General features: G+C 49.7%; 2 protein-coding genes across 15 annotated transcripts in view; both read left to right on the top strand.

Annotated features, from left to right (window-relative positions):
- Window positions 1-4706, top strand: part of NUP98 (nucleoporin 98 and 96 precursor) — a 122893-nt gene extending 118187 nt beyond the window's left edge. For all 12 annotated transcript variants that reach the window (XM_008961891.5, XM_055094009.2, XM_034932006.3 and 9 more), the window contains 3 exons: window positions 55-209; window positions 3169-3280; window positions 3412-4706. In XM_008961891.5, the coding sequence (XP_008960139.4) occupies window positions 55-209; window positions 3169-3280; window positions 3412-3629 (485 nt within the window). In that variant the 3' untranslated portion in view covers window positions 3630-4706. The remainder of the gene's footprint in view (window positions 1-54; window positions 210-3168; window positions 3281-3411) is intronic.
- A 390-nt stretch (window positions 4707-5096) lies between these two features.
- CHRNA10 (cholinergic receptor nicotinic alpha 10 subunit) lies at window positions 5097-15308 on the top strand. Of its 3 annotated transcripts, XM_003804608.5 has the most exons (5): window positions 5097-8480; window positions 9791-9936; window positions 10382-10536; window positions 11964-12496; window positions 13164-15308. In XM_003804608.5, the coding sequence occupies exons 1-5, from the start codon at window positions 8420-8422 to the stop codon at window positions 13619-13621; spliced, it is 1353 nt and encodes a 450-aa protein (XP_003804656.3). In that variant the 5' UTR covers window positions 5097-8419; the 3' UTR covers window positions 13622-15308. The 3 variants fall into 3 exon arrangements, with proteins under 3 accessions (XP_003804656.3, XP_063464134.1, XP_057155049.1); XM_063608064.1 differs by lacking the exon at window positions 9791-9936 and having other exon boundaries at window positions 8327-8480; XM_057299066.2 differs by lacking the exon at window positions 5097-8480 and having other exon boundaries at window positions 9840-9998.
- The last annotated feature ends 5 nt before the right edge of the window (window positions 15309-15313 follow it).

The following is a 15313-nucleotide window of genomic DNA, read 5'->3' as shown; positions in this document are numbered from 1 at the left end:
TTTTGGAAACTATGCACTTGTGCAGACATTGTGCTCAATACTTTGTTTCTTCAGATGCCATCATTAATGAGAACTATGACTACCTGAAGGGGTTCTTGGAAGACCTGGCACCTCCAGAGCGCAGCAGCCTAATTCAGGATTGGGAAACATCTGGGCTTGTTTACCTGGACTATATTAGAGTCATTGAAATGCTCCGCCATATACAGCAGGTACCTGAGATCCTGAAACTGCTGCCTGATTTTCCTTTTCTCAGGCCCTTAAATCTTCAGATACCTCACAAGGCCTTAGTATATACACTTGAGAACGCACTGACAGAGATAGCACTGTCAAAGCAGGCATCTTGCTGAGGCTCATTTGATATAACCGTTTCTGACAGCTATATCGAAACTTAAAAATGCTATTTTATGTTGATTACCAACTAGTATGTGCAATAGACATTCCTGAGGCTTGTCCATAGACAGTCTCTTCCCCTTGTTCAGTCCTAGTTTGAGTGAGAAGCCCAAAGATGAGAGATAAAATAAGAATGGAGATTTGGTGAGGATAGCTGTTTTACACATCATTTGGCATGTTTTAAAATTGCAAATATGGGTTTTAAAGTCAATGTCTTCAGTCAGTTTTTTTTTTTTTTTTTTTTTTTGAAACAGAGTCTTGCTCTGTCATCCAGGCTGGAGTGCAGTGGTGTGATCGTGGCTCACTGCAACCTCTGCCTCCCAGTCTTAAGTGAGTCTCATGCCCCAGCCTCCCAAGTAGCTGGGAGTATAGGGTGTGTGCCACCACACCCAGCTAACTTTTGTATTTTTAGTAGAGATAGTGTTTCACCACATTGGCCAGGCTGGTCTTGAATTCCTGGCCTCAAGTGATCGGCCCACCTTGGCCTCCCAAATTGCTGGGATTACAGGCATGAGCTACCGCACGCCTGCACGCAGCCTTAAGGTCAGTCTTTGTAGTCGTAAAATGAGTCTCCACTGCTTGCTTATGGTGCAAAAACCAAACTCATTATAATAAATATAGGATTCAAGTCCTTTTAGAGGCTTTTACCTTTCCTGCCTTACTCCTACCACTCTTATTCCACGTTCCAGCCTTGCTAGCCTGCTGTACTCACACTAAATTACTTCTGGTGTTTCTAACAAACCATATTATGTTCCACACTACCTAGCACACTTAAACTTATCCTTTTAAGATCTAGGTTGCTGTTACCCCTACTTCTCCCTGCTTTTCCCCAGAGATAATTAATTGCACTTTCTTACTACCAAGATACTTAGTACATTATTCTACTAGTGCACCTGTCAGACCATATTGTAGTTACTTATTCATATTTCCAGGTTGCTATAAGCCCCTTTTGGGAAGGTCTTTTACGGTTACAGGCAATAGAGTGTAGAGGTTAACAGCTCAAGTTCGGGAAGCAGACTTATAGATTGAATTCGTGGCTTCCAAATTCACTGGCTATGTAATCTTGAGCAAGTTAACTACCTCCTTTGTCTCTCGTCTGAAAGAAAAAGGTGGGTGGGGTAGACAGTAGTACAGATTATAGCTCATATCTGACAGATTTTCACAAAGATTAAACAAAATCTACATGAAGTGTTTTACATAGTACCTTTCATGTACTAAATGCCTTTTTTTTTTTTTTTTTTTTTTTTTTAGGCAGAGTTTTACTCTGTCACCCAGGCTGGAGGGCAGTGGCACAATCTCAGCTCACTGCATCTCCCAGCTTCAAACAATTCTCCTGCCTCAGCCTCCCCAGTAGCTGGGATTACAGGCGTGTGCCACCACACCCAGCTTTGTGTGTGTGTGTGTGTGTGTGTATTTTAGTAGAGACGGGGTTTCACCATGTTGGCCAGGCTGGTCTCAAACTCCTGACCTTGGCCTCTACTAAATGCTTAATAATTGTTATCTATTATTATCCTCATCAAAGTTCCAACTCCTAGTACAGTGCCTGGCACATAATAGACATAATTCAATGTTTGCTGTACTTTTAGTATGAATCAAGAGCATCATTTCTAAATAATCACTTGAAGAAACCACTTTCTCGTTGAATATTGAGTAATTCATTCACACAACCTATTATGGAGAACTCACTGTATGCCAAGCACTGTAGTGGGTTTGGGGAATATAAAGGTAAACAGTATGTGTTCTGCCCTTACCAAGATAATGATTTTGTGGGGGAGATATATACAAGTAAAGCAGCAATTACTATAGCTTAATAAGTATAGGGATTAAGCAAAGGGTACTATCAATGTGCCAGCACATAGCTGGATGTGGTGGTGCATGACTGTAATCCTAGTACTTTGGGAGGCTGAGGCAGGAGAATTGCTTGAGACCAGCCTGAGCAACATAGCGAGACCCCCCTTCTCCCAAAAAAAAAAAAAAAAAGACCTATGTTACATAAAAACTCTCTAGTATTATCTTGTTCTGCTTCTTCTTCTTCTCCTTACCCTACATGTCACCATGTAAATCTCCTTTGAATTCCCACCTTTGGGAGTTTTAGCTGTCTTCTCTTTGCCTGGAAAGCTGAGCTCTCTCCTTGTTATTCAGGTCTCAATTTAAGTATGACCTCCTTAAAGAAGCCTCTCTTGGTCCTCCAGTCTCAAGTAGCTATCCAGTTTCTCTCTGTCACATCCACCTGTTTAAATTATCTACATGGCTTGTGATTTTTCAGGATTTATTACTGTTTTGTGTTTTCTTATTTATTTTCTATCAGTTTCATGAGAGCAAATAACCTGTCTTGCTCTTGATCCTCCTGCCCCCTGCACACAGCTTTTTTGGTGTTTTAGAAAAGGCTATAAACTTGGAGTCAGGGGACCTAAATTAAATGTTGGTTCTGGCTGCATTTTTTACTTCCTTGTGTGCTCTTTAGAAGTCATACCATCTCTCTGAACCCAATTTATCTTGATTTTTGGTGCTGTGTTATTAAAGCTTGCTGTATAGTTCGGGATCTGAAGACTTTTCCTAGTCCAAGGCTAGGTAACTGTGTTACCCTCCTCTTGGCTATTACTGCATAATTAGTGCCTTCTCCTCCACTAGATGGTGGTGGCTTGGCCCTGTGTCATCATCTTGGATTTTCCCCTCCCTCACCTCACTGTTGTTTCACGGTTTTGTGTAGAGTCTATAGGTGGGATTGGAGTGATAGGAACTCCCCTTGGATTAATTGGCTTCTCTGCTTCTTTGTAGGTGGATTGCTCAGGTCATGACCTGGAGCAGTTACACATCAAAGTGACTTCACTGTGCGGTCGGATAGAGCAGATTCAGTGTTACAGTGCTAAAGATCGCCTGGCTCAGTCAGGTAAGCCTCTAACCTCCTCACTCTTTCTGCCTTCTTGCTTCCTGTTTCTATGATTATTACACCCCACCCTCAGTGCCTACCACCCTTCTCCAGACCCATGCTCAGTGCGTAACTCTAGTTTTTCTCTCTAGACATGGCCAAACGTGTAGCCAACCTGCTGCGCGTGGTGCTGAGTCTGCATCATCCTCCTGATAGAACCTCCGACTCAACACCAGACCCTCAGCGAGTCCCTTTGCGCCTCTTGGCGCCCCACATTGGCCGGCTTCCCATGCCTGAGGACTATGCCATGGACGAATTGCGCAGCCTTACCCAGTCCTATCTGCGAGAACTGGCTGTTGGGAGCCTGTGAGCCCCAGGCACTCTGCATCACAGTCACATGCCCATTCACACTCACCACGCAGAGGTTCCCTGCCGCCAGAAGCAGCATCCTCCACTTGTTCAGGGCTTTTCTTAATGCTGAATGTAGCATAAGGGCTTCTGGAACCCAGAAGAGGAGACAGTTTACCATCCTCAAGATCATTCAGTGTTTTTCCTTTAAAAAAATGGTCAATAAAGCTCCTTTGGCAGAATCCCCCAAAGAACCAGGGTATTCTTTTTTCATCCCTAGCCATTCTGGATCTTGTGACCCTCCATGCCAACCAGCTACCCTACTCCTACCCTGGCCCTTTTATACTAGGACTCCTTAGGAGGAGTGAGACAGGTGATAATGGATCCTTAACAGATGAACTATCCACAGAAGGAAGAGGAATCCGTCTCTTAAGTAATTGGTTAGTTAACACTGAATTTTGGAGGCAAAGGAGGGTTGGCCTGAGTTAGGAAACAAAACGGGATCTTTCTGACACACTTAGGGCAGAAGTGAATGCCTGTCACGGAGGGATTGATCTTCAGGGCTGTTTTTGTTCCTGCCTTTAGTGTTCCATGAACACCATACCTTTGCTACTACTATGTGCAGGAACCCCTGGTCACATGTGACATGTCTGTGGGAAGCTCCCAGAGTTTGGTTTGGTCCCTGGTTTTCAGTCTTGCTGAGACTGTCTGGATTTGCCTGCAGAGTTTGGATAAAAAATGGCAGGTTGGGCAACCCTCCCTGTTCATCCCATGTTAGCTCCAAAGCATTTCCCACCCTCCATCTACCCCTTCCGGAAGCAAAAACAAACCATGACTGAGGCAGGCATGGAGTTGGGCGTTAGGGGCAGGCAGAGGGCCTTTGCTACACTGCTGACAGCTATAGGGAGCCCCAGGTAATGGCATGAGATAGCTGGTGTTAGGGCTATCTCAGGCAATGTGGCCACACCTGGGTCTTTATGCATGAAGATTATGTAAAGGTTTTTATTAAAAAATATATATATGTATAAATAAATGATCTAGATATTTTCCTCTTTTTCTGAAGCTACTTTCTTAAAAAATAAATAAAATGTTTATAGCATTCCTGGTATTGGCTTTCCCTTTGTATTTTTGAGCCTTCTTACCCTGAGGATCTTTATGGTGGCCTTGTTTGATTTAGCCTGTTTTTGAATTTGCCTTCTAAATGGAGACAGGCCATGGGCTAAAGAGAACAATTTGGTGCTAAACTGAAAGATAGATTAGCCCAAAGGCTAGATTTATAAGGGGAAATTTAGGGGCAAGGGAGTTGATTATTGATTAATACTGATTGCTGTACATATATTTATGCACATAGATTCCCGGGTCTCAAATTGCCCAATAGAATATACCATTCAAAGCCTCCTCGCTCTTCTACTATAGTGGTTTTGTTTTTAAACCTTGAGTGACGCTTCACCTTTCTAAATCAGATTCCCTTTTGTAAAGGGGATAATGATTGCTGATGTTACTTCACACAGGGCTATTTTCAAGAGGAATCAATTGAGTAGCATGAGTACTATTCCAGATCTTATTTTGATCTGTCAAGCTGAAGATGTGAGCAAATTCCAATTAAGATTAGACCAAAGACTTCTGAGACTTTCAGGAATTCAGGGATGAGAAAGCAGAGTGGGTCAGCTCTGTTGTCTGGAACTTCCATTTAACTTAGATGCCTCAGGACAGGGGTTACTCAGCTGGAATCCCCTCCACTACTGACTCGCTATGTGAACCTGAGTGAGTCACAAAACATAGTTGGACTTCCAGCAAAGAACACCTGACCTGGTTTCCTTACCAGAGGAATGTTTCAGAAAGTGAGTATGCTATAGAAATGGTTAGCTCTTAGCAGTGTTCGGAATTGTGGGCCAGGAGTGGTGGCTCACACCTGTAATCCCAGCACTTTGGGAGACCAAGGTGGGAGGATCGTTTGAGGCCAGGAGTTCAAGACCACCCCAGGCTACATGACAAGACTCTGTCTCTAAAAAAAATAAAATTAGTTGGGCATGGTGGTGTGTGTGCATAGTCCCAGCTACTCAAGAGGCCTAAGCAAGAGGATCGCTTGAGCCTAGGAGCTGAAGGCTGCAGCGAGCCATGATTGTGCCACTGCACTCCAGCCTGGGCAACAGAGCAAGAAAAAAAAGGTTCTCAATCAAAGGTTTATCATAGAAGCCATGTTGTGCATAAAAGAGAATATCAACTTCCAGTTCAAGATAAGGGTGATGAACAATCTCTTCTTTTTTTTTTTTTTTTTGAGACAGAGTCTCGCTCTGTCCCCCAGGCTGGAGTGCAGTGGGGCACGATCTGCAAGCTCCACCTCCCAGGTTCATGCCATTCTCCTTCCTCAGCCTCCCAAGTAGCTAGGACCACAGGCACCCGCCACCATGCCCGACTAATTTTTTTTTGTATTTTCAGTAGAGACGGGGTTTCACCGTGTTAGCCAGGATGGTCTCGATCTCCTGACCTCGTGATAAGCCTGCCTCGGCCTCCCAAAGTGCTGGGATTACAGACGTGAGCCACCGCGCCAGGCCTGAACAATCTCTTCCACATCCCAAAATCCCGTTGAAATAGTAAAAAATGTTTTAATTTCAAAAAAAATTCTCAAAAACATAAAACAGGAACCAGTTACCTCAACATTCGATAGATCTGTGGAATCTACAACATTCAAATAACTTATTTTCTCAACAGAACCCAAAGTTAACAGAGGTCTGGAGAATTAAATATTGGAATAATTAAGCAAAGGCCTGCAGAGTATCTGCTCTTTTTAGATGTTTCATCTTTAGCTCAGTTTTGTTAATTTGTATTTCCAGAAAATTGTTCCAGATTTTTTGTTATTCAAATAACCAGTCCTTAGACGTATTAATCAATTTTACTGGAGTTCTGTATAATCTTAATTTCTGCTTTAAATGTTCATTTCTTAGGCTTTCCTAAGGATTTGTTAAACCTTGTATTGGTTGGGCACGATGGCTCACGCCTGTAATCCCAGCACCTCGGGAGGCTGAGGAGGGAGAATCCCTTGAGCCCAGGAGTTTAAGACCAGCCTAGGCAACATAGGGAGACCTTGTCTCTTAAAAAATGAACAAAAATTAGCTGGGTGGTGTGCACCTTTAGTTCCAGCTATTCAGGAGGCTGAGGTGGCAGAATGGCTGTAGGGTATTTTGGTAGTTGTTCTTTAACAAGTTAAGGACGGTTTCCCTCTACTAGCTTGAATAAGCGAATGTTGGATTTCTGAGGCTTCAATTTGAAATGATGTGAAACGCTTGTGTGTTAGGAAGGTGGTTGGAGATAAGCAGAGTACCTGGGAGAGGGGACGGGTAGAGAAAGTGCAGGGAATCACTGGCATATCCACGATGCCCAAAGTCATGGCTATGGATGTGATTGCCAGGGAAGTATGTGCTGCTGTTGGTCAGGCAACTGGTCAGCTTGAACAAAAATAATCAAAACTCTGTGCATGATAAATACCCGTGACCTGAGGATAGCCTGGCTACTTTACTGGGACCACAGTGTAAATATTGTTGATGACCTGCTGTACCTTAGGCACCGTGCTAGACAGTGCCTTGCACTATCAGGTTATCTCATTTAAATCCTTGCAGTTTTCAAGATGAGTACTGTTAATCCCATTACCAGATTGAGAGAACAGAAACCCAGAGAGTTTAAATATCTTACCCAAGTGAGGGCGCTCATAAGACAGGGCCGAAAGTGACTGAATGCTTGCCCTCCTCTCCCACACTGCCCACAGTGTTTGGGCAAGGTGAAAAAACAGGCTCAGATGGGAATGACTGCAGGGAGTCTGAGGAGAGGATGTGGGCTCCATCTTCTGCTCCACTGGGTCATCTGGAGTGGCCTGAGGCTCAGCACTACTCCCACCAGGAGGGAAGGGCTTGCTTGACCCAAAGTGCCTAGCCTGGAGTGTCTAGTCCCGCACTGCAAGGAGAGCTGCAGGTCTAAGGCGAACCTCCACCTCCAGAATTCAGGCAATGGTGGCTAAGATGAGAGGACAGTTATCCATCCACTGACCCTGGCCCCTCACACTCTTAAGCCCTGGTCTTCCACATACCCTGACCCAGCATACCTGTACTCTCCAACACCCGAGGATGGGCCTGAGCTGAGTCTGTGTGCTGCTTTACAGAGTTTGAATAATTCAAGCCCCAGAGGCCCGAGGTATCAGTTTCCGTTGCTCGGTTGTCATAGGCACGGTGTAATTAAGCTAATGAAAGGGCAAACAGGGAGGGGCTGCGGTCCTGTGCCTCGGACGACTTTGGGCTGATCAAGGGAGGAGTCCCTGGTCCCTGTTGTGCTGAGAGAGCAGCAGGCCCATCTAGAGTCCAGGTGTGGGGAATGGAAGAAGGAAGGAATGAGGGGTGAAACAGAAGTAGGAGAAAGGGAGAGAGAGTGGAAAGAGGCGGGCAGGGGACGATCAGAGTCAGGGAGGCAGAGAGACCAAGAAAGTTACAGACGGAAAGAGAAGGAAGCAGAAACAGAGTGAAAGGCAAAGCAGGTGGGGAGCATAGGAAAGGGCAGAGGCAGAGGCCAGAAGAGGCAAGGACCAGCAGAGAAGAAGAAAGACCAAGTACTAAAATCCAGGGGCAGGCACAAATTGGAGGGTCAGAAGACTGGAGGGGCTGCAGGGCTCCCCGGAGGGTGGCTGGACCCACCAGAGATCTGTCTTACTTCTGACTTCTAGGTACTGTCCACACCATCCTTGCCAGCTGGTCCTAATTTTGCCCTAGGTCTGGCCAGGAGGCCTCACATCCAGAGACCTGCCCCGCCTCTTGCAGTGCCAGGGCCATGGGGCTCCGGAGCCACCACCTCAGCCTGGGCCTTCTGCTTCTGTTTCTACTCCCTGCAGGTATGAAGCTCAGTACACCAGCCCTGGCCTCTCCTGGTGGTGCTACTATTCCTGTTCTCCCAAAATCCCTTTCCATGTAGTCTCTCTTGTGTTTCTCCTCAGTACCTGTTCTGAGAACAAGCTCTCTATTCGGGGAGTGTGGAGGAGAGGGGTGCTGAAGTGCGTGAGAGGAGACTTGCCTGGCTAGGGTGGAAACAGTGAGCGGGGAGCTTCCAGAGACAGGGCTGGGAAAATCAGAGGGGCCAGATGTTGAAGGGCCTGCCGGCCAGGCCAGGTCTTTCTCCTGCAGATGATGGGAAGCACTGAAAGGTTTCAGCAGCATACTAGCCTGGTCAGATGTGCATGCTTAAAAGCGTGGTCTATGGGCATGGGAGGGGTAGAAGAAGGTGAGCCTTTGGGGAAAGGGAGACAGTGAAGGGAGGGCCCTGACCTGGAGGGGAGAGGGTAGACTCAAGACGATGTTTCGCAAAATCTGGAGGATTTGAATGATCTGACAGGATCTGGAGATTAACTGGATTCCCCAAGGAGGAGGCAGCAGAGGGAGAAGGGAGGGATAATTCCCAGATTTCCAACTGAGGTCACTGTTGCAGCTGAGGGCATGCTATTTGCTGAGATAGGGAACATGGGATAGGAAGCAGGTTTCAGAGCATGGAGGGAGGAAGCGAGTTCATATTTTGGACCCTCAGAGTTGAAGGTGCCTGTGGGAAACTCAGGAGTGGACTGTACTCTATTGGGGTCTGGAGCTCAGGAGAAAAATCTGGGATGAAGAAAAAGACAGGAGCCAAGGACAGGATTCATGGGAACAATGTTTAGGTCAGGGATTGAGGAAAATGTGTGTCAGTAAAGCCTGGGGAAGTGTGTTTTCAGAGTGAGGGAGTGTTCCATCGCATCAGAAGTTTTGAAGAAACCAGCTTGAGATGGAGAAGTGGAAACAGGTTTGAGAGATACTGGAGGGGGCAGAGCAGTGGGGTTCAGAATCCCTGGGTGAAAGTCTGGACTCTTGTGGCTTATTTGGGCCTCTCTAGCATTTGTGGAGAGGCAGGCAGACTCCAGGTCCTTGAAAAGGGAAGGGTGGAGGAGAAATTTGTCAGCCTGGCGCCAGAAGATAGTACCAGTTCACTCCATGGCCTTTACCTCATGTGTCCCTGCAGGCAGGCCAGGGAGGAACTAGAGCCACAGCTAGAGCAAGAGAAGGCAGACACCAGGAGGACACTCATAAGGACAGGGCCCCAGCCCTGGGAGTGGAGGGTGTGAGCAGAGGCCCTGGGACTAGGGCCTGGGATGGACAACCCTCCTTACTGACCCTCCAGAGTGCCTGGGAGCTGAGGGCCGGCTGGCTCTCAAGCTGTTCCATGACCTCTTTGCCAACTACACAAGTGCCCTGAGACCTGTGGCAGACACAGACCAGACTCTGAATGTGACCCTGGAGGTGACACTGTCCCAGATCATCGACATGGTGCGTTGTGGTGGTGGTACAGCTGTGGAGTCTTACCTGTCACAGTGTCAAGAAATGAAGGGGTGAGACACTGGGGTTATTCTCCATGGAATTCCTTTTCTGTAAATGTTAATATTAACAAAGGTAGCAGTTACAAACTGTTGGGTACTGACTGTTGGGTACTGAGTATTGGGTGCCTACCTTGTGCCCAACATTTTGTTCACCTGAACTTACTGAATCCCTGCTAAGCAGGGATTCTCACCCCATATTACTGCTGAGGAAACCGGGGCAGAAAAGAGAAGAGCCCACTAAGGTCACATGGCAAGGTCAGGTCTGGGTGGGAACTGGACGGTATGGACAAGTCAGGTTTGTGGGTGCTGACCAGAGCCCTGCAGGGGAGTGTGCACAGACAGGGCAGGATATGCATATACATGTCCACATCTCTGCCATTCCCCGCCCCCACTAGGATGAACGGAACCAGGTGCTGACCCTGTATCTGTGGATACGGCAGGAGTGGACAGATGCCTACCTACGATGGGACCCCAATGCCTATGGTGGCCTGGATGCCATCCGCATCCCCAGCAGTCTTGTGTGGCGGCCAGACATCGTACTCTATAACAAGTACTGCCTATCTGGGCCCCTCCTCTCTCTTATCCCTCTCTAGACTTGCCCTTAGCCGTGGGGGTGTAGTGATCCCCTCTCCCTACCACATAACCTGGTTGCCACGCTGCCCTGGAAGCTTTTCCCCAGGACCCTTCTAAGCTGCCAGGCACTCAGCCCCTCCATGGCACCCCCACTTTAGGCTATCCCAGGCCAGCCCAGGCTGAATGTCTCCTCGGAACCTACTGTGTGGTCCAGGGCAGATGTCTGAATCACAAGGGCCTCTCTAGGGCACACTTTTAGCTCTAAGTCTCTCAGGGCTCCCCCAAGAGCCTGTCTAAGGGTCTCTTTCCTCCAGGACATAGCCCTCTGGAACACTGCTTTATGTCTCCTTGACCAGTTCCGTGTCTCCCAGCCAGCACATAGCTCTGCATATTTTCTCTGGGGCCCTTCTACAAGTTTTGCAGATGTCCCCCAAGGGAAGTCACTGTGTGTCCCGGAGCTACCTCTGGGTTCTGCAGAGGCCTTTTTATACATCCTCTGGCTACGTCTGTGTCCCTTCTGGGCCCTTCAGGCGCCACCCCTTCCAGGCCTTGAAAGGCAGCGGGTCTCTCTAGGTGCACTCCACCCTCTGTGTTGCTTTGTTCTGAAAACAAGAATCAAATTAACGAAAAAAAAGCACAAGTTTATTTATTTATTTGAGACACAGTCTCGCTCTGTCGCCCAGGCTGGAGTGCAGTGGCGCTATCTCGGCTCACTGCAAGCTCCGCCTCCCTGGTTCACGCAATTCTCCTGCCTCAACCTCCCAAGTAACTGGGACTGCAGGCGCCCGCCACCACGCCCAGCTAGTTTTTTGTATTTTTAGTAGAGACGAGGTTTCACCGTGTTAGCCAGGGTGGTCTCGATCTCCTGACCTCGTGATCCGCCCACCTCAGCCTCCCAAAGTGCTGGGATTACAGGCGTGAGCCACCGCACCCGGCCACAAGCAGAAGTTTATTAATCTGCTGTACCCATCATGGGAGAGGCCTTAGTTCAAAAGTATTTCTCTCTGAAGGCAGTGACTTAGGGGCCTTGCTTAAATAGAAATTCAAGAAAGAGCCAGTAAGTTATAAATAGTGGCAAGACAAAGGACAGCCACCTTTAAAAGGCGGGAAAACGTGGAAAGAGGGTAAAATCTGTTTCCAGATTCCTCTGGCACCTACTGGTGCCCTTTGGATAAGCAAGTGCTGACTCCAGCAAGGAAGGGCTGATGTCCTGCCATCAGGCCAGCAGACGCTGGGGCCAGGTGCTCCCCTGCGTCGTGAGTGTCTCGAACTTAACGAGCCTCAATATTCTGGGGAGAAGTTTTGGTTTCTTTCAGCCCCTGGGGGTCTGCCCTGGGCTCCCGGCCTCCGGGGCTGCTCCTCAGGCTGGACAGCCTAGTTGAGCCCTGTCCCGCCTGCCCCCAGGGCCGACGCGCAGCCTCCAGGTTCCGCCAGCACCAACGTGGTCCTGCGCCACGATGGCGCCGTGCGCTGGGACGCGCCGGCCATCACGCGCAGCTCGTGCCGCGTGGATGTAGCAGCCTTCCCGTTCGACGCCCAGCACTGCGGCCTGACGTTCGGCTCCTGGACTCACGGCGGGCACCAACTGGATGTGCGGCCGCGCGGCGCTGCAGCCAGCCTGGCGGACTTCGTGGAGAACGTGGAGTGGCGCGTGCTGGGCATGCCGGCGCGGCGGCGCGTGCTCACCTACGGCTGCTGCTCCGAGCCCTACCCCGACGTCACCTTCACGCTGCTGCTGCGCCGCCGCGCCGCCGCCTACGTGTGCAACCTGCTGCTGCCCTGCGTGCTCATCTCGCTGCTTGCGCCGCTCGCCTTCCACCTGCCTGCCGACTCAGGCGAGAAGGTGTCGCTGGGCGTCACCGTGCTGCTGGCGCTCACCGTCTTCCAGTTGCTGCTGGCCGAGAGCATGCCACCGGCCGAGAGCGTGCCGCTCATCGGTGAGCAGCGGGGGCGCGGGGGGACCTGACGATGCGCTGGGGTCCCCCCAGGGCGGGGCCGCGACAGGGCTCGGGTCTGCGGAACGGCCCCACTGCAGAAAGTGAGAGGGGGGCGTCCTGGGAACGTGCCCTCATTTTAAGACTGAGGGGAAAGGATTAGCTCCTTCCAGGGAGAACACCCCTCACGACTTGGCCCTTGATGATGGAACATCAGTATCCCCAGATCCTAATGATAGGCAAAATCTGTCGACTGCTTGCTGCGTGCCAGGCACTCCCCTAAGCACTTGACCTTTATTAACTCAGGTAAGCATCACCACAAACCTAGGAAGTAGGTCCTCTGGGTATCCAATTTGTACAAAAAGGATTCGCATCTTGCCCCAGCTCATGCCCGTCGTTATTTGAGAGCGGGACTGTCCTGGATTGTGTATGAGTGCAGCCTCCAGCAGTGACGGGAGCAATTAGAGAGCAGTAGCTTCTGATGACCCACGTGTAGGAATGAAGGATGGGGAGAACTCGGCCCTTACCTCCTTCCTGCTTCCATCCATGGGGCTTGGAGGGTCTGGAGAGCTTCATGGTGGGCTTATTTCCATTTGTGCAGAGGTGGCTGGGAAGCTCAGGATCCACAGGCTTTTGTTTTGAGCCAGTTGGCTTTCTCTCTCTCTCGCAGGGAAGTACTACATGGCCACTATGACCATGGTCACATTCTCAACAGCACTCACCATCCTTATCATGAACCTGCATTACTGTGGTCCCAGTGCCCGCCCAGTGCCAGCCTGGGCTAGGGCCCTCCTGCTGGGACACCTGGCACGGGGCCTGTGCGTGCGGGAAAGAGGGGAGCCCTGTGGGCAGTCCAGGCCACCTGAGTTATCTCCTAGCCCCCAGTCGCCTGAAGGAGGGGCTGGCCCCCCAGCGGGCCCTTGCCACGAGCCACGATGTCTGTGCCGCCAGGAAGCCCTACTGCACCACGTAGCCACCATTGCCAATACCTTCCGCAGCCACCGAGCTGCCCAGCGCTGCCATGAGGACTGGAAGCGCCTGGCCCGTGTGATGGACCGCTTCTTCCTGGGCATCTTCTTCTCCATGGCCCTGGTCATGAGCCTCCTGGTGCTGGTGCAGGCCCTGTGAGGGCCGGGACTAAGTCACAGGGATCTGCTGCAGCCACAGCTCCTCCAGAAAGGGACAGCCACGGCCAAGTGGTTGCTGGTCTTTGGGCCAGCCAGTCTCTCCCCACTGCTCCTAAGATCCTGGGACACTTGACTTCACAATCCACAAGGGAGCACTCATTGTCTACACACCCTAACTAAAGGAAGTCCAGAGCCTGCCACTCCCCTAATTCCAAAAAAAAGAAGAACTCTACAAAGGCCAAGATCACAGAGTACAGTCTTGGAGGGACAGAATTGTTTGTGCTGGGTATTAGAGCTCTCAGTGGGGAGCACATGGGTTATAATGAGAAACTGAACTGAACTGCTGCGTTTCCTGTCTTCCTTCCTAGGTGGCTGCTTTGGAGGGCTTTGGCTCTTACCTTTCCCTGCTGAGGGGCTCAGGGAAAAGGGTCGGGGATTCTCAGTCGAGTTTCCAGAGCAGGAGGCCCTACAGACATTTGGCCCCAAATCCCTGACTCAATAAAGTAAGCGTGTACCTAGCACCTCCTCGATGCCCTGTGTTACCCATGAGGTCTGTGGTAGTGGAAGCTGGGGGTCCAGGTCTGTCTGTACTTCAGGTCTCATGGCCGCTGGCGCAAGTCCAAGTTCAAAGCCTGAGAACCTGAAGTTCTAATGTCCAATGGTAAGAGAAGGATGTCCCAGCTCCAGGAAAGAGTGTGAATTTGCCTTTCCCTTACTTTTTTGTCCTCTCCATGCCCTCCCACATTGAGCGTGGAACTTGCCACTGAGTCCACCAACTCACACGCCAATCTCCTGCTGCAAACCCTCACAGACACATCCAGAAATAATGCTTTCCCAGCTGTCTGGGTATTGCTGGTGTCCATGGTGGTGGGTTATCAGAACTTATTAATGTCACTGTCACTAAAGTTGGTATATAACCCCCCACTGCTAAATTTGATTAGCTTAAAAAAAAAAAAGAACTTAGGCAACCTAGGGAGACCCTGTCTCTACAAAAAACACGAAAATTAGTCAGGTGTGGTGGCACATATCTGTAGTCCCAGCTACTTGGGAGGCTGAGGTGGGAGGATCTCTTGAAACCAGGAGTTTGAGGCTACAGTGAGCCGTGATGAGAGGAGCCTCAGGACTCATGGATTAGAGCAGAAGTTACATCTGTGCTGACAAGAGAATGGAATTTGACCGAGGTGCCGATGGAGGACTAGCGCTCTCTCTCCCGTCTCTCCTTCTCTCTGTGTGCTGGACTTAGGCACCGTCCACCCCATTCCCACACACGGACGTTGAGAGCTTGACAGTGTCCAAGGCAGGGGCAGTGCAGGGACCAGCCATTCACAGGTATTTGTTCCTTTCTGAGTTTCACACGTTTCCTGGCACCATCTCTGTGCCTCCGACCCAGTCCCTTCCCTCAGGAAGCTCATGGTCTGATGTGGCAGACAGACATGGACATGTGGTGGTATAGGGAAGCATCCAGGGCTCTGTGGGAGCGTAGAGACAGGGTCACTACCCCAGCCAGGTGGGAGAGGTCACAGAAGGCTTCCTGGAGGAGTGAACAGAAGCTTTCCAGATGAACACGTGAGGCATCTGAGTAACACTAGCAGGTATCACGGCCAAGCGCTTTCCTCTCCAGTCACCCCCCAAATCAGCTGAAGCCCTTCCATCGCCAGGTTAGTTGCTGCCTGTCTTGAAGTACCCCCCACAC

This window comes from Pan paniscus, chromosome 9, assembly GCF_029289425.2.
Source record: "Pan paniscus chromosome 9, NHGRI_mPanPan1-v2.0_pri, whole genome shotgun sequence".
Taxonomy (NCBI): domain Eukaryota; kingdom Metazoa; phylum Chordata; class Mammalia; order Primates; family Hominidae; genus Pan; species Pan paniscus.
Note: the sequence above shows the minus strand (reverse complement) of the source record. Positions and strands in the feature narration are given on the sequence as shown.